The following is a 14,706-nucleotide window of genomic DNA, read 5'->3' as shown; positions in this document are numbered from 1 at the left end:
GCCGCGTCACGACAAAATCAACATAATTGGTTTGCGACCAGCATGGATCCAGACCAGCCTGCGCATCCGCACAGTCTGATCAGGATCCATGATGTTCGCTATCAGTTTCTCTACTTGTTATAGAGTTTTTAAGCGAACAGCATGGATCCTGATCAGACTGCGCGGATGCGCAGGCTGGTCTGGATCCATGCTGGTCGCAAATCCATTATGTTGGTTTTGTCATGGCGCGGCTCATTTCAATTCAAAGGTTGTTAAATATGAAATCTGTAACGGCATTTCAACACGGTATGTATCCAGTCCTCCAGAGTTCGATGATACTGCCAGGTCATGGTGATAATAACAGACTGGAAGACTAGTAAATTGTTTCTACTTTGACCTGTCACTAAATGTGCCAATTTTCAATCCCATCTATGTGATAAAAATGCTATGGTTTTTTAAAAAAAGCATCTGGGTCATGGTGAAAATCACCAAAGATTTCGACCCATCGCTTTTCACCGTTCGTGAAAAAAAATCTAATCTTTATTGTTTAAATCATATTTTAAATCAAACTTTTACTTGAGATACCAAAGCGAGATAAGTAGCTACATTGACATAGCCTAGCTTAGACGAGCTAGCTGACAAGTTTATCTTCCTTGAAGTATCCATTTATGGATGCATGGATACATACCGTGTTCAAAAGTAAAGAACATTCATTTATTATTATCTTTCTTTATCTCGATTGCGTGGTTTTTTATCTTTACGATTTATTTATTTATTTAATATTTAATTATTTTTATTTTTATTTTTGATATCTCTCCGACAGGTTCCCACTCGCGCCTGAAATAATCTGGTAAAGTTGAAAAGGTACGGTATTCAGTTTAAACAAGCCCTAATTAAAATGTGTCGTTTTTTTCTATCTCTCGTGATAATTGTTAGTTTTCCTCTTAATAAATACCTAATATGGTACTGCATGTAGAAGTATTATATAAAATAATGTTATGTGTTAATTTAAGGGGAAAAACCACTGTTTTTATGTATACTCATGCGTGTGTTGCTTGATATGTAATTTAAGCTAATAATTTAAAAGATAATTATGCTCTGTTCTGTTCCAGAGTTTATGAATTTTATAAAACAACCATTATACAAAGAGAAACTACAAAGACCTCTTCAAAACTCATGCCGAGTAGTACGGAGTTCACTGTTTTTGTAATGACAAAATTATTTTTATGAAGCGCTTGAAATTTAACCTTCACGTTCTTTACACACTTAGCAAATATTTTGGTATCTATAAAGAACTTCCTTCTTGCTAATGTTTACGTACATATCTTGATAACATTACAGTGTTGTTGTCATGTTCTGTGTTTTACGGGTGAACCTATGATAACGGTGAAGAATATGTTTTACCCTTATACCACTGTTACTCTCATTTAACAGAAAGGACTTGTAAGTTAAGGTAAGAACGTTAAATTTTCTTTTGGTCTTGGTGCTCTTATTGTTAATTATATTATAAAATGGCTCAAATAGGTTATGCAACCACAGCGTCTGATTGACAAGGTAGTAAGGAATATATCTTAACTTTTTTCAATAGTCTTGTAGTTGATTGGTTGAATACTTAGGTTCAAATATATAAAAGAGTTTTGTCAAGATCGATTGTACAAAGGTATAAGTTGGCAATAATTTATTCCAAAAATCGAAAACAATTTCCCCCTTTCTAGTATCACAGCTATGGTTATTTCAATTTCATTAACGTTTCGCTAATCAAGATTTTTGTTTTCTTTATAGATATTCTGTGACGTCACATGACGTTGTAAAAACGATCGTTCGTTGAGAATACGGCAAAGCATTGCCTGCACACATCTGTACGCTTTAAAAGGCAGAGGAAAATTTAGTTCGTCTGATAGCGGACATAACCAAAAACAAAAATGGTTTTGTTTCAAATTTCATTCCTGTTGTTCCTTGCATTACCCGAGTTGCCACTGTCACTCGTGCGTGGCGAAAATGATGCATGGAACCAGAACGTTGAATATTTTGAGAAAGTAGATTTAGACTGTGCTAAATTCTATAAACATAGTGCCGTCATTCATTCTGTAAAAGCTTGGATAATGCCGTCTAGTGACGTTTGGTTGACTGGATCGGATACAGATGTTAAAGATGGCCAAATCGCTGTCAGAAACAATGGATTCCTTTTGTCCATTGCCAGGCTTGACGATGAAGACTTCGGGGTATATTATTGCATTGTAGATACAGGGGTAAACGGAACGCAGGTTGTAAAAATAGGGATCAATGTAGATGGACCTTATTATGGACCGGAACTGACGAAAGAGTTAAAACATGACGCAATGGTTGGTGGAATTGCTGCAGGCTGTGCACTTGTCCTGTTCATTATACTGTGGTTACTCTGCGCATATTGTACGGAAACACCGCCCCCACCCAGTATCGTATTCATCAAAGATAATCAAAACATTCCAGAAAAGGAGACTAAAACAGAAAATATGCAAATGACGAAGATTGGAGACAGCGTCTATTACAACGCAGATGAAGTGACGTCACAGCAAGAACCAATCGTAAAGGAAGAGCCCAAATCCGAGACGCTATCGTCTACAAATTCTGGATATTATCATTCAATCGATAGTATCGATCGGAAGACAAATCAACAAAATATCGACCCAGCTGATGTTTACATGTAATTACAAATAAAATGTACTATAAAACTGTCTTGTAGATCTATTTGTTTGTTCTGCGAACATTGGCACATCAATCATTTCAAATTTTTACTCAAAGCGTTGTGTCGATCTACTAGTAGCATGAACGCAAACTTAAATTTTATCAATATGATGGAGATAAGCATTATAATTTCCTAGTATTATTTCCTACAGGAAAGAACTGTTTTGTGTAAGATTATGGTCTTTGCTGTAATACGTCCATGCACAACTTTTACATCAATCCATGAATGAAAATGAACCAATGGTTTTCCTTGTTACAAACACGGTGTTTACATAGTCGGGTAACTGGCGGTGCTCGCTATTCCACATTGGTTGTTTTTGTTACGTACCATCTTTATATAGCCTTGATCACCCCATGATGTTCCCCAACTGAAAAAAATGAAGGACTTTCATTGAATATTCTATTAAGTTCAGATACTAATCATTTCCTGAAAAGGTGTTTTATGTAAGTTGAGTTTTGTCCGAACATAGTTACATACCTCATCATTAGAAATGAGGTTAACGATGCAAAGCGTAAATAATATAGAAAGAAATAGGCCAACATCAATATTTGACTTCTTTAACGTCACTTTCTTGTTTTGTTGTTTAATAGAATATGTTCCTTTTCTAGAAATTTTAGCTTTAGAAATCTGCCCGGTTTTTTAGTTTTGCTAAACAGCGAAAAAAAAATTTAAATTCTTGTTTCCTTGAATCGGATATTCTTCAACAATTAAGAAATTAAGAAACACATGTACATGTATATAATGTTTACGTCATACCTATTTTTACAGTTATAAAATTCCTTTCCATTTTCAACACCATAACCAACAACAACAAGACTGTGATCCACTATAGTAGACGAACAATGCTGGTCGTCATATACACCGGATTTGTACATCTGAAATCCTAAAATTAAAAAAAACCACATCAAATGAGCCGCGCCATGACAAAACCAACATAATGGGTTTGCGACCAGCATGGATCCAGACCAGCCTGCGCATCCGCGCAGTCTGATCAGGATCCATGCTGTTCGCTGTCAGTTTCTCTACTTGTTATAGTGTTTGTAAACGAACAGCATGGATCCCTGATGAGACTGCGCGGATGCGCAGGCTGGTCTTGATCCATGCTGGTCGCAAACGTATTATGTTGGTTTTGTCATGGCGCGGCTCAAATAAAGGTTATTAAGTTAGAGGAAAAGACAAAAGTCGCTCTACCTCTTCATTCACACTGATAATTGAATAACACTCGACAAGAGCAGGCATGTGAGCAAAACCACTGACGTTCTGTAAGCTATCTGGATAGCCTCCTGGAATGAAAGAGGTATTCGAACACACGGCGGTTAAGGGTACGTGATTTGGAGTGTCAGTCATCTCAACATATCGACCGTCATATGACGACTTCTATGTTTGCTACGCTATAAAGCACATGCAATGCTTAATGTAGTACACGAATATATGACACAAACATAACTTTTTCTAAAGTATTAGACCCGATCGTATAAGCATGTAGCATTAAACATTTAAATTGCCTTATATGTTTTGAATTATATATAAAACATAGACGAAATCTCTTCAAAATGCACAAAAACGTTAAAACTGAAAATGTTGCACGTTCGGATTGAATGAGCCTGTGCATTGACGTTAGTGTTAATTGCAAGCTACCGCCCATGCACGCCCCCTGGCACCGGCTTCTAAAAATAAATAATATCCATAGAAGGGCACATTTGGCATTTACATGTATCATGGAACGCTCAATGTGACACGTTTCTGCCATTCTATGAAAATCGGGGTTTGGTCCACAAGTAAAGAATGCGTGTATCCTAAACGAGAAAAGACTACTGAAACCGCCCAAATAGAAAAAAAGGAAATTATTATGGTCGCAAACCTATATGACTCGCATCAACAGCTCCGGAAATAGGTCCAATGAATGCCACGGCTTCTTGCAAAGATTTTTCATTGCCTTTAGGTAGGTCGACGTAGCCAGTACAAGTCGCTCCACTGTCGGACTTCCGGTACCGGCACGTGTAAGTCTATCAACAGATAAAGATAATATATAAATAAATAATTATAATCTAGATGCAGTAGCGTAAACGACTTATATTTCATCCTTTAATTTAGTACAGCCATTTTATCATTAAGAATATATTCATAATACTGGTTTAGTAAAAAAAAAACTTACGATTTATGATCACAATATAATTCAAAATAATAAAATAAAATATAACAAAAAGACTGATGATTAATATTATTTAGAGATCACATATTAACAGATACCAGAGCTCTCATTTTAAAGCACGGACCCTGGGAGGGTTTCATGCTATGTTTTATCTGTTATATTATAAGCTTTTCCAAATGAGTGTCAAGAGAAGCCCCTGCAGTGCCCCTCAATGCAATATTTTAGTAACAAGCGGACGCCTGTGTAGTGTAACCGTCATTCTGGAAGCCAGTTCCTCACGTGTAAGAATAAATAGTTCCCGGCAGAATTCGTTCCTTCAGTAGCCATGGAGGTACCACATACTTTTTTATTTAAACTTACCCCTGGGTTGGTAAGGTTATATGGATAAGACTGTTCTGTGTCAATTCCGCCATTTTGCTTCACGTATTTAAATGCGTAATCCATAAAACCGCCTTCACATCCTTGATTTCCTGGAAAAAAAACCATATGAAAGAAAATTAATCTAACGCATCCCTAGTTGAGTTAACTTGGAGAAGATTTCCGTATCAAAGCCGCAATTTTCTTTTTGTTTTGTTTTGTTTTGGGTTTTACGTCACATCGACACAGTATAGGCCATATCGCGACGACAGCTTTACTGGTGGAGGAAGACCTCAGGTGCCCTTCCGTGCATTATTTCAGGTACGAACAGGCACCTGAGTAGAACCACCGACGTTCCGTTAGCTACCTGGATAGCTTCGTCACATGAAAAATCTAAAGTCCCTGTCGGGATTCGAAGCCACAGCGGTGAGAGGCAAGTGGTTTGAAGTGAACGACATTAACCACTCGCCCACGGACTGGCGGAAAGTTTTAATGAAAGATACATCATGCAGCCTGATCATAAAATGTATTTACTTCTGAGGTTTGATAAAAGTTGTTACAGCTAATACAATTCAAAGGAATTGTATGGAAGTCATATGTCTGGCAAATTTGGCGGATTTTTTTTTTAAATCCTTATGAGTTTCTATAATCTCCATGAGGCGGCTTTAGTAAGTACCGGTCTGTATCTTTCTTTGACTTACCCAGTTTTTGACTACAATCCATAAGGTTTTGTTCTGATAGATCCACAAGAACGCCGGTTTTCTTTTTATGTTGTCCTTCAAGGGCGCCAGTAGCGGTGTACGCCCAACAACTTCCACACTGACCCTAGTAGAAATAGGTAACGTGAATAAACGAAATATAAATGAAGAGTATTACCGTTAAATACATATGCATTTCATATATTTAAAAATACATACCGGGGTATACATTTCATATATTAAAGTCATACTGATCCTCAGAAATAAATAGAATTTTCATCCCGTTGAAAGGGAAAATATGTTATTTAAAATGTTGTAATTATGAATCTAATACAGGTGAAATACATTTGTACTTAACACCTGGACAAATAATGCTGAATTTAGAATAATTTTTCAAAAAGATAGCAAAAATAAAACAACAGAATGTGATACTTTTTTTTCTTTCATACAATATACTAGATCTCTATTATATTACCAATCGATAAAACGTTAAAGATGCAAAAGATGGCCCATCTTTATGAAGAATTAGTAACTCTTTTACAAACTGTAACCGGACACTAAATATAAATACGTTTGATATTTAATGGGCCTTTAAGATAACGGATGTATATAAATATTAAGTCAGATTTATATTTTATGGCATCAAGTGCTGGTCTTATCATTATAAATAGAGAAACATGGGTTGAAATGTCGGGATAGGAAAGGTTTAATCCCGGTGAGCCGGAGAAAGGTGTGTCTTTGGCGAGAAAATTTAGCGAAGCCAAGAATCCAACTTTCCGCAGCGAAACGAATAATCAAATCCCGGACATTAAAACCATTATTTCATTCAACCCAAATGTATTGTGAATTTATTCCTGCTTTTAATCATGTTTTTAGAATAATTAATTGGTTTCATTCTTACTTTTCCCCGATGAAATAGCATCTATATGCTGGAAAACATTTGACGTCATCATATGACTTAATGACTGGATATAGATAAGTTTCTCCGGCAAGGTTTTATCCAGCTGATGATATAACCAGTAGCAGCTTTTGAAATATACAGTCACTTCAGATGAGCTGGACAATGTCATTTTCAAGAGCATAATCCCTATTAGACTAGATATAAAAAAATAACCTAGAAGCTCAAGTGTCAAAAATCCCAAATTACAAACAAATCTTTACCTGGTTACCAACTTCCGTTACGTATCCTTCCGCCTTCCAGTCAACAGATTTAGGTAACGGTTTTGAAAATACTGGAAATTCACTTGCTCCTGTGGTACCTGTGTTCGGTTTATATGTAAGCATCAATTTCCGGTACTCATCGTTAGTCTGAAATCAATTTTACAATGATTGTGATTGAAAATTTCTACGCCCGGGTTTAAAGAACTACTTTTTTTGTTGCACGCTTATATGGTTTTTATGCATTGACTAAGAAATGTACTTTACTTAAAAATGATACACTACGAAATTAGGAATTAGTAATGCTTTTCAATCATCGGAATAAATAGTTGTTAAAATTCTGCACAGATTTTCAAAGAATTATTTTTAGTTACACGCACAGAGTTGATATTCACAAAAGTGTTGGAACGATCTTGAAGGTTTTAACTATATAAAGATAAATACCATGTCGGTAAACTGGTTCAGCCCCATTGTGTACGAGTGAAGACCTAGCGAGAACTCTTTATTGTGATTATTAATCAAGTCAACATTGTTTTGCCAAATCTGGAATCTGTTGAAAAGAACAAATGTTTAAACAACGCTTTATTTTTATCTTTCTGGAATGGTTCAGTATAAATGGGCTACCGTAGGAAAACCTAGTAGCCTTTTAATATTCTGTTTATATACATTGTAATTGTACTATTTGATTCCAGTCTAACTGTAATAGGTCTTGAATATGTTTCCCATTGGTAAAATGTCTCTTGAAATTCTTGTATTGAATGGTTGTATGCAGGCTTAATGTGAATAATTGTATAATTATACATGTACATGTATGTACAAAAATGTATGTACACGAATGAGACAAAAATAAAGTATGATTTATATATATCATATATAAAGTAGCCTGATTACATCGACCCCGGAAGGAAGCAGACAAAGAAAATCGTGAGCTTTCTTTCTTTTCTTTCTTTCTTTCTATTCTTTCTTTCTTTCTTTCCTTCTTTTTTTTCTCTTAATTTACATTTGCATAATGAGAACTTAATTCAAACAGATGATACCTTTTCTCATACTCCTTCCGATGATATTCTTTATTGTAGCTTTTCGTGTAATTATTGTAGCTGTCACTGGAAAAAAAGGAATATAAAAACATTCTAGTAAAATGAAGAATACTTGATTATAATTTAATTTAGGCAGATTTAACTTAACGTCACTTAAATTATTATTTGAACTTTTGTTCCATGTAAAGATCACTTAAATTTTGCGAACAGAGATTGTGAAATAATGGCTCTGATATATATTTAAAAAAATACTTACAAACTGTTTTCACAAAGTCAGACAGAATGATTATTAGTAACTTTATTACATGACAGGAGTCTTTTTCCTGCAAATATTTACTAGGTCCGAAATTCGAAAACATGTAAATATATCGGTCGAGATATAACTAAAATTACTTTTTATTGAATTTTTTTTTTAATTATGCAGAGGAAAAGTACTGCTGCGCTTTCAAGATCCTAAATTATTTTTTATGGTTTTATATCATAAATATGATGCTCAATACCAATATTTATCAATATTGTAAGTTCCAAAAAGCATTGTTTTGTAAAGATATTACCGAATTTTCATTTCATGTTAATAAAGGGAGGTAATTGAAAATTTATTTTCTATAAAGTCTAAGTCAAATGTTTCAATAACAACTGAATGCATATAGTTTAATGATTACATATACATTGTAATGTGAGGTATATGAAGTTGGCTTGCACATTGTACATCGTAGTTCAGCTTGTAATTCGCCAATTACAAGCTTGTAGTTTGGTATTCAGCTTGTAGTTCGGCTTGTATATTGTACATAGTAATTCAATTTTTAGTTCGCCGATTACAAGCTTGAATTCAGCTTGAAGATCGACTTGTACATTGTACATCGTAATTTAACTTGTAGTTTGCCAATTACAAGCTTGAATACTGGTATTCAGCTTGTAATTCACAATAACAGCACCAGCATTCATAATATTTGAATTACAAGCTAGAAGTTAGGTATTCAGCATGTAGTTCGGCCAAGATACACCAGCATACATAATATTTGAATAACAAGCTTAGAGTTGGGTATACAACTTGTAGTATTTCGGACCAAATACACCAGCATACACAATATTTGAATTACAGGCTAGTAGTTGGGTATTCAGCTTTTAGTTCAGCCAAGATACACCAGCATACCGGTACGTAATATTTGAATTACAAGCTTGTAGTTGGGTATTCAGCTTGTAGTTCGGACCAAAAACACTTGCAAACATAATATTTGAATTTAAAAGTTTGTAATTTGGTATTCAGCTTGAAGTTCGGACCAAATACACAATTATACATAATATTTGAATTACAAGCTAGTAGTTGGGTATTCAGCTTGTAGTTCAGCCAAGATATACCAGCCTACCGGTACCTTATATTTAAATTACAAGCTAGTAGTTGGGTATTCAGCTTGTAGTTCAACCAAGATACACCAGCATACGTAATATTTGAATTACAAACTTGAAGTTGGGTATCCAGCTGGTAGTTCGGACCAAATGCACCAACTTACATAATATTTGAATTACAAGCTTGTAGTTTTGTATTCAGCTTGTAGTTCGGACCAAATGCACCAGCATGCATAAATATTTGAATAACAGTTGGGTATTCAGCTTGTTGTTTGGACCAAATGCACCAACAAACATAATATTTGAATTACAAGCGGACCAAATACACCAACATACGTTATATTTGAATTACAAGATTTGAATCTTATCTGTTGCAAACACAATTATCCTTTTAAGGTAGTTTCATTATGTCATATTTTTAAAAAAAAGATATGGGGTCCATTTGATGTTTTGCTTTAAAAAATTGTCATGTAATAAAAAAGTATGTGTTAGGGAAATGCAAAACACATGTTAGATTCGTGAGAGTTCGGTTTGTATCGTAAGTTTCCGTATATAAAATATCATATAAACGTCAACAAGACATTGAATGTCATGCCTCCTAGTTCTGTTTTTTTTTCTTTTTGGCTTGCAGCCACGGCTGCAAGCCTTTGTTTTGGAAAAGTTGTTCCGGTTAGGTGGTTTCCTGCTTACATTTGTTAGTGCTTGATTGAACGGGAAACCAGCTGCAATCGTGCCAATCGCAATTTTTCGGCCCTTTCCGTCACTCTTCGGATTAATGCTAATAGCCGAGGTAGTTCCGATTGAAATCGTGACAATTCGGGCGATTCCGTCATACTGCGGAATCAGACGAAGTAATATTACGGAAATCTAAGCTATTTTAGTTACTTCGGTAATCCCAGTTTGTTTATATAAATAGGATTTCTATTTTTCCTTGATTCCGTTTCAATTCTTTTTCAAGACGCAAAAGTTTGTTTCTTTTATAATTGTTTTTTTGTCTTTATTAGTTTTATACAATAGAAAATGGTTACTGTAGTAGTATTCCGTCTCCAAAGGGCGGTCCTGCTTACCAAAAGATCGTGACCGAATCACGCAGAATATTAGTGCATGATCGAGTTATATATTTAGATCTACTGAGAGAGTTTAAACGTCTTGGTGGGGTAATCTAAAAATAGCCCATGCATATAACACGTGCTGATCTGTGTTGTCGGTATATCTGTGATCATATATATTTAAGGTGTAACATAGTTGATACATGCTTATTAATTGGTACCACGTAACGAAGTCTTTTAGCGCATTTACTTGTCTCTAAAGCTGCTATATAAATGAAATTAGCAACTGCCAAAACGAATGACTCTCTCTGAGAAAAAAAGTGGAAATGAAATGTGCACAGTTGTTTCAGTATGATAAATTGATCTCCACGTGAGAGCCAATGATAGTATTTTTACGATTGATTATTTTCTTTATTAGTTCTATACAGTAGAGAATAGATTTCGATTCGTTTTTGACAAAAAATATTCGTTTATACAGTGGACTTCTGGTCCCTATTTGGTCTAAATTTGCACGCATAACACTGGTGCTCAAACAAATGGGCACAGGTGCTCGTCAAGTCTTGGGCTTACCCTACCTATCCCTTCAAAAGTGAAACTTTTTTTTTTCGAGAAAAAAAAACTGAATAAACCCTTTATGATATACAAATACCTTAATTAAAAAAAAATGTGATAATAAATTGAAACAAAAAAAAACGATTTTAAAGGGAAGGGATGATGGCACAACTGAGCAAGCCTTTCCTTTTAAAAGGAAACTTTATTTTTTTTGTTGTTGTTGTTGTTGTTGTTTTGTTTTCTTTCGTTGTTTGGGTTTTTAAGGAAAGTTGTTATCTTTTTGTTTGCAAAACAATGTTTGATACTGAAAATTTCGAATTTTGACGATTTTATATAGATAAAAAGCGTACTTTTAAGAAAATTTCACTTATATTGTATGTTTCAAATATGATAAGTAGGAGTTTCGCGAATCTTATAGGTTTCAGATAAAAGTTAATATTCATTTTCACCCATCCTTAACATTGAAATAGGTCAACGTATGTGTTAATGTTACAAATTATATGTAATGTAATAAATGCTTTAAACAAATGTACAAATATTCTGGCACGTATGTTAAATTAGCAGGTTATACTGCGTAGGTTCGTCGATTGGAAGGTCAATATTATTTTAGAGTTATTTCATGTATTCTGGCACGTATGTTCAATTAGCATGTTATACGTACTGCGTTGATCGGAATGTCAACCATGTCTTTCAAAGAATTTCAAGCGGTTACATTATGATATTTTTCAAATCATAAAGAATTACTTTGCTAATTTTTCAGTAAAATAGTTTAATCGCAGAAATCATACAAATCTATGAAACTCTTACTGAATAAGTCTGATTTGGATTAAAAATTTTTACAAACTATCTATTGGAAGCTGCATTCCCTTTGATAGGTCAAATACTGTTGGTCCTTTTAAAAGTTCTGCGTTTTTAATGGCACTATACATTATTATTTATATTGTGGCCTCCTCTAGTGTGTAGAATTTAAAACATAACATATTTACCTTGTGTGAATTTGAAACATGTTGATTCCATATTAACAAATAGACAGTGTAACAATTTTCAAATATCAAATTTGTGCATAATATATCTTTAACAGTAAATAACAGAAAATGATACGTACGAGAACATAAAAAACTAAAGCTTTACATTCATTTGAAACTTAGTTATCAGTTCCCTCAAAAAGAAATTTTACAATTGGAATTGACGGTCTACGAACAGGTGGACGAACGTACAGACTGACAACAAAGAACGCCGCTTGTCATTTATAAAGCCACAGGATTTTTTTTTATCTCTAAACGAAAACAATTCTTACTTAAATATGTTGAAAGATGTTTGAAAAGGGAAATACGCAATACAAGTGTACAAGTAATTATGTTTTGATATCAAATGTTGATATTTTAAAATGCAATCAAATTTTGTTCGCAAAACTTATGGTCGCACAAATATATATATGTACATAAACGCGTTACCGAATGATATACGCGTTCAAGGTAAATTGCAAAATTGTACAATCCCTTGGTTTTATTATTTTATAATGGTAAAAATAGATAAATATGAGTTGTCGATCGAACAAAAAGTATAAAACTTATAAAATATATTAGGAAAATGTATACTGTTTGCTTATAATGGTTCATTGCCTATATATCTAACAAGGTAATGATTCTCCCGCCGAACAACATGTAATAAGTCTTGTTACATAAATTTCCGTTATATAAACGCGTTCTTGTGCGAATACATGTAAAATGTTTGTTTACGTTTCGGAAAATGGCTTTTTTTATCTATAAATTATATGTACATTATATTAAGGCTGCTGGCAAAACTTTAATGTAAAAATCTACCCCGACCAATCAGATTCTTAATTCGAACCCGTAATCAAATATTTGAAATGTTCCTCGTATACGATTGTGTCTGTCGAAATAGCGACAGCCTTTGTTTATTTAACATAGAATCTAAAAAAACTAAAAATAGGCCGGCAAGATATTAGTATAATACATATAGAACGGCATTTATTTTTAATCGCCAGGCCATTCGTGCATGCATATTTGTTCTAAATATATATGATAACATTTTACATTTACCTATCAGCTAATATTGTTTCTGATAAGGCATGTTGAACCATGACCCCGAACAAACAGACCATTAACATCTGAAAAAGGATAGACATAAACAAATAAAATATAACGTTTGAAAGGATAGATGATTTTTCAACCTGGCAATCGTTGGTCCTGGTGACACTCTGTGATTGCATGTTATCCATGCGTCAATAACTTCGTGTCAGCACACTTGCAGTTTTTTGTTGTTGTTTTTTATTTGACCTGAACTTGCACAGAATCTGAACATTCAGTAGATTACGTTTCCCTTCTTGAACCGGCATGATTCCATAATGTCTTGCAAGTGATAAACTTACCGGCAGGTAAACTGGCAAAACAATTAATCTCGCCCATTAAAAAATGAGTCTATTTTTTCAAATTTATTTATTTCAAATTAATTCAAACAACTTTTTTATGACAAAAAAAACAAAACAAATCAACAATGTGTTATACTTCCACGGATAGCGATATTCATACCTATATGTAAAGAACGGTTTGATTGTATGGCTAAAAATAGCTTTCTCGGGAAATCCGAATCAAAAAGAGGGCAAAACTAATATGTGGCAATCAGATCTACATGGAAGAAATAACGTAAGTATATCTAAACTTTAGTTAGATTGTGCAAGTGAGACCCTCTGGAAGGGTCAAATACGGTAAATTTCAAATTCTTTGCACAACAGGAGCTTCTTAAGTTAATTTTTTATGGAAAATGTGCCCATTGAAGACCAGTCCATTTTAAATCTGAATCTCTTATAAAAAGAAAAGTATCAGCCATTTGTAATTTGAAATACAATGTATACCAATAAAAAGACAAATTCTCCAAAGTGAGTAAACATAATTATACTAAGGTGATTCAAGTTCAAATAACACTTTATTCTTTCAGCATAAGAGGTTGGGAAATTAAAATAAATGTGATTACCTTTACACATGGAACGGTCATTTTGTCCTTCTTATTTTATTAAAACACACGAAAGTTAAATAACAAAACTTTTATGCCGGTTTATGTTCTTTGATCAACAAGAAATAAATGAATAATTCAGCACCATTGATGTAACCAATGTTTATAATGTCATAAGATAATGTGATAATCTCTCATATGAGTAAACAGAACACTGTTATCTTCTCAATGTGATAACTGTTATCTTGGACACATACTAATAGATAAAATAGATAATTGTCCACGAGGTTGTATGATTGCATTGTATCGCATGCATTTCTTTTTCCGCATTATGAATGAACCGATGACAGCGTGATTTTAAGTTCAACAACAACAACAACAGAACTCTGTAACCCCAATCCTGCTTAAACCGAAAGTAAATAGCCATTTCAACCAGTATAGAGCTAGGCCAGTCAGCACATATGTGCTAACTAACCAGACTCTATACTGTAGGCTGACAAACTTTAAATTTTCATCTTGATTTTTTTCCCACAATTTATAATTGACAAACAGGAAAAGTCTATTTCAGAAATTCAGCAAGTTCTTGGTTAATAAAGTTGTTTGGAATGAGTCGTATTTCAAAACTACATTTGAGCCGCGTCATGACAAAACCAACATAATGGGTTTGCGACCAGCATAG

General features: G+C 34.0%; 2 protein-coding genes across 2 annotated transcripts; one reads left to right on the top strand and one right to left on the bottom strand.

Moving 5' to 3' along the window:
• Positions 1-1,238: 1,238 nt before the first annotated feature.
• On the top strand, positions 1,239-2,694 carry LOC132758003 (uncharacterized). The gene is made up of 2 exons (XM_060749521.1): positions 1,239-1,432; positions 1,762-2,694. Exon 2 carries the CDS (start codon positions 1,902-1,904, stop codon positions 2,664-2,666), a length of 765 nt encoding a protein of 254 aa, XP_060605504.1. The 5' UTR covers positions 1,239-1,432; positions 1,762-1,901; the 3' UTR covers positions 2,667-2,694.
• LOC132758002 (procathepsin L-like) lies at positions 2,691-14,203 on the bottom strand. Its single transcript, XM_060749520.1, has 10 exons — positions 14,049-14,203; positions 13,118-13,185; positions 8,107-8,172; positions 7,514-7,619; positions 7,073-7,219; positions 5,915-6,038; positions 5,217-5,326; positions 4,566-4,710; positions 3,461-3,587; positions 2,691-3,071 (listed from the first exon to the last, which is right to left on the bottom strand). The coding sequence occupies exons 1-10, from the start codon at positions 14,067-14,069 to the stop codon at positions 2,972-2,974; spliced, it is 1,014 nt and encodes a 337-aa protein (XP_060605503.1). The 5' UTR covers positions 14,070-14,203; the 3' UTR covers positions 2,691-2,971.
• Positions 14,204-14,706: the final 503 nt, after the last annotated feature.

Source organism: Ruditapes philippinarum, unplaced genomic scaffold (assembly GCF_026571515.1).
Source record: "Ruditapes philippinarum isolate M1 unplaced genomic scaffold, ASM2657151v2 ctg3176_1_1_1_1, whole genome shotgun sequence".
In the NCBI taxonomy this organism is placed as follows: Eukaryota; Metazoa; Mollusca; class Bivalvia; order Venerida; family Veneridae; genus Ruditapes; species Ruditapes philippinarum.
This window is presented reverse-complemented; position numbering and strand designations above follow the sequence as displayed.